Below are 11,419 nucleotides of genomic sequence, written 5' to 3' on the forward strand. Positions count from 1 at the left end.
CCCAGTGACGATCCATCTTCAGCTTTCGGGCAGAGGCCACCAGATTTTGATTTAAAATGTCCTGGTATTTCAAAGCATTCATGATGCCATGCACCCTAACAAGGTTCCCAGGCCCTTTGGAAGAGAAACAGGCCAACAGCATCACCGATCCTCCCCCATACATCACAGTGGGCATGAGGTGCTGTTCTGCATAATCATCTTTTTGTTACGCCAGACCCACTTAGAGTGTTTGTTGCCAAAAAGCTCTAACTTTGTCTCATCTGACCAAAGCACACGGTCCCAGTTGAAAGGCCCAGTACCGCTCCAGACGTTTGTGCTTATGATTTTGAGTGAGAAAGGTTTTTTTCCCTGCATGCCTCCCAAACAACTTGTTGGCATGTAGATAGCGACTGATGGTTTTTTTGGAGACTTTGTGACCCCAAGATGCAACCATTTGATGCAATTCTGTAACAGTGAGTTTTATTTCTCTTACCATCCTCCTCACTGTGCGTGGTGGCAAAATAAACTTGCGTCCTCTTCCAGGCTTGTTTACCACTGTTCCAGTTGTTTTAAACCTCTTAACGATTCCTCTGACCATAGATATGGGCAGGTGTGCGAGTGGCTATTTTCTTATAGCCATTGCCTTACTTGTGAAGGTCGACACACATCTGCCTTACTTGAGCCCGAGTCTTTCCCATGTTGAAGAGAAATGGCCTCTGTGTCACGTCATATTGATAGCCCAGGGAAACAGGATGTTAAGAATTACTAATTAACCCTTTGATGCATGAGCTATTGAAACCCCCTCTAATGCATAACATGGGTCACAAGTGACCCGCATTCATTTTCTATGGAGTTTTGTTGAAGGGCTAGGGTTTCTTAGCAATTTCTTTAAAAAAAACTTATTTTCATGACCCAGCACTCCATGAATTCCTCAATTAACTTGTTTTTGTTCATTACAAGACTAAGTTGTATTTTTTTCTCTTAAACTTTTTAAAGAAAAACACTTTTCTGTCAATACCCCTCTAATTCATAACATGGGTCACAAGTGACCCGCATTCATTTTCAATGGAGTTTTGTTGAAGGGTTAGGGTTTCTCAGCTATTTTCAAGAAAATAATTCAATTTATAATTTAATATTCCAGGTTTCCATCACTTATTTAGTTTCTTCCAAACACCAATCATTATTTTCATTAATTGATGGTCACTCCTTGAATTCTAACACTTTTTATGTGCCTAAATTACATTTGAACACATGGGTCACAAATGACCCGCATTCATTTCCTATGTAAAATGAACCTATAATCAAAATTTATTTGCAGTACTCTTTGAAATCAGTGTCATTTGTCATTTCATATTAAAATTTACCATTACATATTAATATTTTAACAAACACCAATAATTATGACCGCCGCTAGCGTAGCTAGCGAAGCGGTCATATAGTTGTTGTCAAAGTTTTTTTTTTTTTTTTTTTTTTCTTTTTTCCCGTCATTTTTCGTCAACGATTCCCGGGACACCGTAACACCGGAGCGCATGAAACTTGGTGGGCATGTAGCCCCAGTAGAGTTCTATGGAAAATTTTCGTTTCGTCCCCGGGGGTCACTCCACCCCCGCGCTGCCCCCGCCCGAAGCCCAAAAATGACAGTTTTTCCTACATAACTACCTGAACCGTGGCACCGAGGATGACAAAATGTTTATGGTATGTTGTTCTCTAGAGCTTGCATCAACTTAGCTTATAACCAGTCATTTGTGATTTGCCCCCCCATCGTAAAAATTGAAAATGCAATGTAATATTGCTTTAATTGCCCCTATCTTCAGATGAGATGTTATGAACTGCACCAAATTTCATGTGTATGATTAACCTGACACCCTCTGGGAGTATGCCAAGTTTTGTGGAATTTCATCCATGGGGGGCTATAAAATAAATGGATTTATGTGTACATTCAGGACTGTATACCCATCGGCCAGTAGATGGTGGTATTATCTGGAGTCTAAATCCCCCCTGGGGATTTCAAAAACTGTTCCAAACATCTCAATCTCTGCTAGTTTTTGTCCTAGAAACATACCGTAAAACTCCAAACAATAGCCCGGGCTTTTATTTTGCCAAATCGCCAAAACGCACAGGCGTGTATTTGAGACAGGCGTCTATATGAGACAGGCGTTTAATTTAGTGTTGTTAGTTGAGTGTAGGTTTATTGTAGGATTAGAAATAACTACCCAATAGCATAAGCAGACGGAAAGCATGACAACAGGAGGTTATCACATTATATTACGGTAGGCTACTTTATTTAGCCTATAATTCGAATATGTTTCACAAATCAGATCATATTAGAATTAGACTACTATAATAGGCTGTGTCTTAAATTATTGGCCGCTTAAAATAACGAAACGATGTGACAGCGGGCTGAACAATTCAAGTTACCATCGAGCCTATGAACTTGTTGCCCCTGATAACACATCAACAAAAAAGAATGAATGCTACCCTGTTAAACAACTGCAATCGTGTGATTAAAAATGATCCTATTCATCGTTATCACCGTGATCCTCAACTAGGCTACAAGTTGATTTGCGAATTCCTCCTCCTCCTCGTCGCTCTCCTCCACTTGCCTGCCTTGCTTGCGCAGCTTCCGACCAGGTGCGCAGGGCTCTCCCTCTTTGGAGACAGACGTTGCAGCTCAGCTTTTACGCACCCTCTTTGGATCAACCGAGAAATATCTTGCCACTGCTTCTCCCGAATTTTGTTAGGCAAATTTGACGACAGTCATGTCTTTGTCGCCATGGTATTGAGAGAAACGCGGAGAAACGCGCAGAAACGAGAGAAAGTGAAACTAAACAAAGGAAAGTCGTGATAAAATATGTTGTCTAGCGCAAATGTAACAAAATGGCATTAATTAAATAATGCAGGACATAGCATAGCCTACCGGTAGGCCAATGTCGAAAAAAGTTAAGCATTTGGAAATCTGGCTTTCACCTCTGCAGTCATGCACTTATACATTTAGTGTGCGCAATCTGCACCATGCTGGCTTAAACAGACGATCTGACGGGTATAAGAAGAATAAATACAACCCGAAACTAAAAAACAGACCAGGCTTCTGTTGGAGACCGGCCTTTAACCCAAATCTGTAGCCACACCAGGCGTTTAAAAGAGACATGCGTCTATTTGGGACTCGGCTATTGTTTGAAGTTTTACGGTATAAGTGACACCATTAGAAACCTTTAATCAACTAGTTTCCAAATATGTTTTAAAAGAGAATGGTTGCTCTGGGTGCAACAAACATGCAGGAACACACACACACACACACACACACACACACACACACACACACATAAATACACACACACACACACATACCTACACACACACGCACCACTACATACACACATGTACATAAAACATTATACAAACACATGCACAAACACGCCCACACGCATGCACACATACACCCTTACACACACACACACACACCTACACACACACACACACACACACACACACACACACACACATGCACACACACATCTTTGAGTACATTTTGTGAGACCACCGGAGCTGAGAAGTGAATGTGTGTGTGATGTACTATAGCCTGTGTGTGTGGGTGCGTTTCTGTGTGCCCATCTGTGTGTTTGCATGTGTGTATATGTGTGTATGTGCATGTTCTGTGTGTGTTCTCTTTCTTTCTCTCTCTCTCTCTCTCTCTCTCTCTCTCTCTCTCTCTGTGTCTGTGTTATCTGTGTGTATTCTGTGTGTGTTCTCTCTCTCTCTCTCTCTGGGTGTGCCTGTGTGTTTGTGTGTGTGTGTGTGTGTGTGTGTGTGTGTGTGTGTGTGTGTGTGTGTGTGCGCGAGTGTGTGTTTGTGTGCGTGTGTGAGTGTGTGCCTGTGTATGTGTGTTTGTGTGTGTGTGTGTGTGCACACGTGCGCATGTGCGTGTGCGTGTGTGTGTGTGTGTGTGTGTTATCTGATATTGGAGTGACAGTGACGGCAGAGAACACAGTGAACATATCAGAGACACATTAAACACACACACAAGCAGACACACACTCACACTAGACAGAGAAGCACTCATACACAAAAGCAAGCGCACACATGCACACACTCATTTACATGCATAAAAGTTGCAGTAGGGATGGAGTAGGCGATGGAAACACAAGCGTGATTGATATTTGCGGAGAGAATGTGCAGGACTGAGCGGCGGTCATATTGTGTATCGCTTTGCGGTACATCTAGTTATATTCATTCCTCTATGCCTACTCCATGAATGTGACTAAGTTTTGTGAAACAATACAATGATTGAACACATGGGTCAGAAATGACCTGTGTCTGCAAAGTGTGATTGTGAGTAAGATAATGAATATAATGTGAACCATTTTATGTAGCTATAATATTTGCAAGACCATGGCGATATGGGGAGTGCTGAGACAACCCAGCCACAAGAGGACTTAAGACAAGAAAATCCAAGAGAAAGCGATGCAGCCTTTGTCCAACTGCCAGTGATAGAAAAGTCACCCTCTCCTGCTCCAAATGCACACGGCCTGTGTGCCAGGACCATAAAGTGACAGTGGTCATTTGTGAAACATCCCTACTGGTACGCTGGTAGCTGGTTTGAGCTGATCTTTGCTAGTTTTCTTCCAGCTATTGCTGCTAGCTGGTGTAGCTGGTTAGGCCACCAGGTTGACATGCTGGCGTGACCATCTGAGGAAGCTGGTCATGGCCTGTCGTGTGGGATACCGCTGGTGTTAGATGGTCATGCTGGTGACCAGCCAGCCAAGCTTGACATTGTTGGTGTGAGATGGTCATGCTGGCTTGCTAGAATGACCAACATAAGCTGGCATGGCCAGTAAAAACCAACAATGTAGACCAGCAACACCAGTTAAAATGAGCTTGAGGTGGTACGACAAGCAAAACCATCAGTTTTAGTCGCATTTACTACTTCTCCACAGTTTGAAAGTTAACCAGTTCTCCAAGTCCTCTCGCTATAGGTCTATTTTCACATCCCTCAGACCGTCACCACGGTATACCTATGAATGATGCCATCCACAAGTAGACCATGGTGACGGTCTGAGAGAAGTCTCATAGATCCATAGTTATGGACATAAATTGCGTTACTGATGCACTGTAGTTCTGTATTGGTATTCAAAGTGTCAGTGACATAATGTACAGTGTTTTACAAAAGCAAATTAAAAATGTTTAGATATAATAACAGCTATTTCTTTTTTTTCAGATTATTTTTTTGGCCTTTTTATGCCTTTAAATGGAGAGGACAGTAGAGTATGACAGGAAGTGCGTGGGAGAGAGAATTGGGGTGGGATCTGGAAAGGACCACGGGACAGGAATCGAACCCGGGTTGCCGGCGTGTGGTGCAGGTGCCCCAACCGCGTCACGGCTGGGGCCTATAACAACTATTTCTAATCAGATTAGTATTAGAAATATTAGAATTTTTTGTTTGTATTAAAATTGTTCTCATAATATTCATTATCTTACATAATCACACTTTGCACACACAGGTCATTTCTGACCCATGTGTTCAATCATTGTATTGATTCACTAAACTTACTCACATTCATAGAGTAGTCATAGAGGAGTGAACGATTATTGCTGTTTATTAAAATCTGAATTTGTAATGGTAAATTTGAATATTAAATGACTAATTACACTGATTTCAAAGAGTACTGCAAAGAAATTCTGATTATAGGCTAATTTTACATAGGAAATGAATGCGGGTCATTTGTGACCCATGTGTTCAAATGTAATTTAGACAAATAAAAAGAGTTGGAATTCAAGGAGTATCCATCAATTAATGAAAATAATAATTGGTGTTTGGAAGAAACTACGTAAGTGATGGAAACCTGGAATATTAGATGACAAATTAAATTATTTTCTTAAATATAGCTAAGAAACCCTAACTCTTCAACAAAACTCCATAGAAAATGAATGCGGGTCACTTGTGACCCATGTTATGCATTAGAGGGGTAGTGACAGAAAAAGTGTTTTTATTTAAAAAGTTTAAGAGAAAAAAATTATATTTAGTATTGTAATGAACAAAAACAAGTTAATTGAGGATATCATGGAGTGCTGGGTCATGAAAATAAGTTATAGCTGAGTTACAGAAAAAATAAACTCGTCCGGGTCACTTGTGACCCATGTTATGCATTTAAGGGTTAAATGTTCCTACATACTCTGATTGACTTTGTAAACTACTGTAGAAATGACAGAAATGACAGAAATATAGGGCTGGGCGATTATACGATCTCGATTTGTGATCGCGATCAAATTAAGTTCGATCACGGTGATCAGCTGTGGGTATACTTTCTCGATCACGTGCATAACATGCTGCAGCAAAGTGCACGACAACCATCACAACCCGCTTTCCTGGCACCGCACTGTCTGCATGCACCCAACATTTTCAACAGTGCGCCTGAAAACAATTCTAGGTCGCACTGGTGCGCCTGACGCGGCTCGGGTGAAAGCATATATTTCTTTCACGAGTTGCCATGTAAACGTGGCTAGACTGCGTGCAACTTTACCAAGTAAACCCTCTCTCCTCGGACCGCTTTCTCTCGCTCTCCCTCTCTCTCTCTCCCTCTATCTCTCGTGCGCGGCGCGCTTAATGAACACCCCCCCTCGACATGTACTTTGACAATCGTGAAATCAATGACGTAGGCCTATAGAAGACGACTGGCGAAATCATAATTAAAATCCGGTTAGCATCATAGCATACTGCACAAATTTTATTAAAACTCTTGCATTCAAGTTGACTGATCATCTCAATGTTTTCCAGCTCCAAGACTCAAAAGGGCCTGTCCCAAGGAGAAAAAGTATTGGCCTACCTTGAAACTTAAACACACGTGGGGAAACTGAACAGTCCAACCAGTAGACCAGGCCTATTCAACTAGCGGCCCGCGGGCCAGATGTGGCCCGCTTCAAGTTTCCTGTGGCCCGCGTGTCTCGTCATGAGAATGAACTCGCTTTGACGGGTGTGCATAGATCTTCATATGATTGGCGAGTAGCGCACTGTCGGCCCGCCCCTATTGGCCAGACTAATTCTTCCAGTTATCTTCAGAGAACACAGCACATCACTACACAAACTGACATTTCCAAATGTGTAACTAGTTTTAAATGTTATCATTAAATGTTGATTAAATTACGATTTCTTACCGCCAAAGATTCTAAACCTCGAGCGTGCGCAAATCAAAAATGTTACAATCATACCCGGTCTCCGTTCCTCCGAGCCCTCGGGAAAGTTAGTGAAGGAGCTGGTTTGTAGAGAAGTGCCTCTTGACTTTATATTCCTTCTTTACAGCGATGGATTCATTGCACAATAAACATGAAAGTCTCGTACTTGTTGCAGAGGGTAAAATGAACCATTCTTGTTGTCAATTAGACGTTTCTTTAGACAGAGCCATCTGTTCACTCCACTCGTGGGAATGTTATTGTTTGTGATTTGCGCAGGCTCGAAGTTTAGAATCTTTGGCGGTAAGAAATTGTGAAATAGATACACAGAGGCAGAGCTGGCATCACTTTTTCTTTAAATTCAATGCTAAGTATATTTGAGAGATTGGCACTGTAGGCTAGGCCTACTGTGTGTGTTTGAAACACTTATGAGCCTAATTATCTTGAAGTAGGCTAGTTAAATCAACACTGCAATTTTTCCCACTGATGCATGATATGGCAGCTATCAGACATCAGGTATGAAATACTATGGTTGTTTTCAAATACTTGTATAGTGTGTGTGGCAGCCTATCACCTGTCTGAGAAGATTTTTTTTATGGATATGGATAATAGGCTATGTTCTTAGTTTCTATGCCAGTGTATACAATTCAATTGAATTGAACTGAATTTTACTCTGATTTTATCAAATATTGTTGGATACAATTATTTTGCACCATCTTATTCTATGCGGCCCCTGAAAACCCAGTGATTTTTCCATTCGGCCCTCTTGGTACTGAAGTTGAATAGCCCTGCAGTAGACTATAATAAGCTAGCCAACTAATGCTATACTACTTTGTTTACAATATTTTGAGGCTTCAAGCCGACAGCTGAATTAAAGAGGCGGAGTTGTAATATGAATAGTCATGAATGTCCTGAATATCCGAAATTTCAGTAGGCCTATGTAGAAAGCATTATGCATATTCCTTATATATTGTGTTTCAAGCTTTTTCTACGCCTTATTGTTAAAAAATCATTCACATTATATGAAAGGAGTGCGATAAAAGGTGTCCTTTTGGCGTTAAAGGCGATGCAATGAAAAATGTGGGTGCACCTAAATTTTGTGCTGGTGCACCTAAAAAAAAAGCTAGGCGCACCGGTGCAACCAACGCAAAAAGTAAAAAAAAAATTGTGATTAAAAATCGAGATCGTTCAATATGGGAAAAATAATCGTGATCAATTTTTTTGCCATATCGCCCAGCCCTACAGAAATACTTTAATTACATTTATTTCCTAGGAATTGTTAGGGGTGCCAATAATTGTGGAACAGGTGATTTTATGAAGAATAATTATTTCTTAATGTGGGATTTTTTTCCTTCTAAATAAATGCACTTGTATTAAAGGTTGGATTTTACGCTTTTTTTCATTGTGGTCCTATATTATTTGAAAAAATCTATCTATATCTATATATCTATCATATATGTATATTAGTCTTAGAATATAGATTTATTTGTAACAATTGTGAAATATATATATTGTGCTCCTTGAACTCAAAACACAAACAAAGGATGTCACTATCACATTCACATGGTTGAAAAATGGTTTGCCACCTCCGCTCTACCTGACTATACAGATGATCATAATACACATCAATCAATCAGAGGGTCAGACGTCACGCTCCGTTGGGCAGACAGAACACAACATCAATCATAGTATTACCACTTAAAATGACGTAATTCTAAGCCGTAATTCATCATAATTCTAAATCATCTTTCATACAACTTAAATATTATCATGTCATTGTCATGCATTGACAACATGTAATTGTATCAATATGAGTTTTGGAAACTCTTGATGATAAAAGGAGACAACTCACCTTGGATCAGGTCTTCCTGTGCTGACCCCCTGATGCCCATCAGTGGAAACTACTCACCTTGGATAAGACAGCACTCTTCCTGTGCTGACCCCCTGATGCCCATCAGTGGACACAACTCACCTTGGATAAGACAGCACTCTTCCTGTGCTGACCCCCTGATGCCCATCAGTGGAAACAACTCACCTTGGATAAGACAGCACTCTTCCTGTGCTGACCCCCTGATGCCCATCAGTGTAAACAACTCACCTTGGATAAGACAGCACTCTTCCTGTGTTGACCCCCTGATGCCCATCAGTGGAAACAACTCACCTTGGATAAGACAGCACTCTTCCTGTGCTGACCCCCTGATGCCCATCAGTGAAGGGCTCCTCATTCTTCATGGACACGTGGCTGGACACGGCACATGCTGCTCTGCCTGTCTGATTTCCACCAACAGCATCTTCTCCGTCTTGATAGTAATCCATCCTAATCAATCAATAAGAAATGAACAGAGAAGGAGAGAGAAAGGTGAGTAATCTTCTCTAAAAAGAGAGATGGAAAAAAATATTTCTGATGAGAGGTTCCTCAGAAAACACTTACTTTTAGCAGCTATGTGGACCAATCAGATCTGTGGATCCATTTCTGCTCCAACAATAGCAGACATGTTGATAGAGATCAGAGAACCACTGACCGAGGAGGTAGCCTTGGCCTACAATGGAAATCAATATGAACACTTAAATATTACTGTAAACCATTCCCACCACTGCTTGTACTATCACAATAATTAATAACCTTGTAGCCGGTGCTAAGTAGGCTACTATTATTTCTTTGCCAATTCGCTGCAAGGTGTGTTGCTCTGACTGTGTTTATTGTGAAACTTTAACGCTCTAAGGGACATTCCAGGAATGGAAATTTGGAAAATTTAAGCAGACAGACGTCATAAAAAATATAATTCAACATTATTCTATAGAAGTGACGAATAGGTTAACACACTGCTATATAAATACTGACAGTAGGCTAATGGGCTACAATTACATGTAGATTAGGACTGACTGATTAGGTCTGAGGTGAAGGCTGTGCTTTTGAATGGACAACTTTGATAAAAGGCAGTGATATTTTACCAGTAGGGGGAGCCTGTCGGCATACTTTTCAATAAAAAAAAAGAGAAAAAGTTAATTTAAATATTTCTCTGATGCTCATTCCGAGATGTGGTGATGCCTTATTTCAGACATAGGGTAGGCATAACAAGAAGCTAGGCCTACTGTATACTAACTGTGAAAGGCCTACATGTCAATAAAGTAGCCTACCTACCGGTATACAGCATTCTTCATGGCTGATTCGTGTCGTCGTTCGGTAGGCCGTTTCTATCTAGGCCTAATTAATTAATTATAGATACATAATTTATTTACATCTTGGCTACGTTTCGGTTGACCCATTTTACTGACTACTTGGCTGGGCCTATTTGACTGAAGTCGCAACGCAAATTAGCCCAGGCTAAAGTCAGAGTCTGAAAAGTGTTAACGTTATGAAATGTAGACCTGAGCTGAGCCTAGTCAATGAACAAACCCATGACGTCTCCGACAGGTGTCCCTCTCTAAATTATCGCCAGGCCACAAAACCGACATCAATGGACTATTCTTTGTAATCGTTCACAACCTTACTGTACATTAAACTCACTTTATCTACTTACCTTCACAAAACGTCCAAAATGTTCTTGCCCGAACAGCGGTCCCTTGAGATTTACTTTCGATTTCACTTGTTCCGCGTTCATCACGTGGGTAAACGCTACGTCTGCGGTACGTCGCTAGAAACGCTACGTCTTAGAAAAACAAGCGATTGCATTGTATTGTATTGGCATTGTCTGTGTTTATAAACCTGTAGCCTATGTGTGCATACTGTAGGTTCACATACTGTAGTCACGTGGCGGTAAGTTAGAGGAGACAGGACTCACGCACACACGCACAAGCACACAACATGCACATGCGCACGCAGACACACACACACACACACACACACACACACACACACACACACACACACACACACACACACACACACACACACACACACACACACACACACACACACACACACTACTACTGAAATGGTCTGTGGTTCATTGTGTACACGTCACATAGTCTGTGCATAGTCACGTAGCTCTAACAGCTAGTTTCATCAAAGATCCTCCGCTTTAACCCTCTCTGGTTTCATGTCCCAACCTGTCGAAGGTTGTCAGCTTTGGATGTATTTTCATTTTCTGAACTTGACTTGCTTGTGTTGATTTTGAAAACCAGTGGTTTGTATAGGTTGTAGGTATTTGTAATAGTGTAATTTCATGCGTACATGTCGCTCAGAAGTGTGCTTAAAATGGTCAACACTACACTCTTGTGGTCATAAAGTGGTACTGCAATTCCTCATGATCTTCCTTTACTGTAACTGTCAGTC

General features: G+C 41.1%; 1 protein-coding gene across 1 annotated transcript in view; it reads right to left on the reverse strand.

Moving 5' to 3' along the window:
* Nucleotides 1-10,730, reverse strand: part of LOC134077945 (uncharacterized) — a 35,567-nt gene extending 24,837 nt beyond the window's left edge. Inside the window, exons 1-3 of the mRNA XM_062533587.1 lie at nt 10,665-10,730; nt 9,575-9,683; nt 9,305-9,460 (exon numbers count right to left, since the gene is read on the reverse strand). Of these exons, the coding sequence (XP_062389571.1) occupies nt 9,305-9,459 (155 nt within the window). The 5' untranslated portion in view covers nt 9,460; nt 9,575-9,683; nt 10,665-10,730. The remainder of the gene's footprint in view (nt 1-9,304; nt 9,461-9,574; nt 9,684-10,664) is intronic.
* Nucleotides 10,731-11,419: the final 689 nt, after the last annotated feature.

The sequence above is a fragment of the Sardina pilchardus genome, chromosome 1 (assembly GCF_963854185.1).
Source record: "Sardina pilchardus chromosome 1, fSarPil1.1, whole genome shotgun sequence".
NCBI classification, from domain to species: Eukaryota; Metazoa; Chordata; class Actinopteri; order Clupeiformes; family Clupeidae; genus Sardina; species Sardina pilchardus.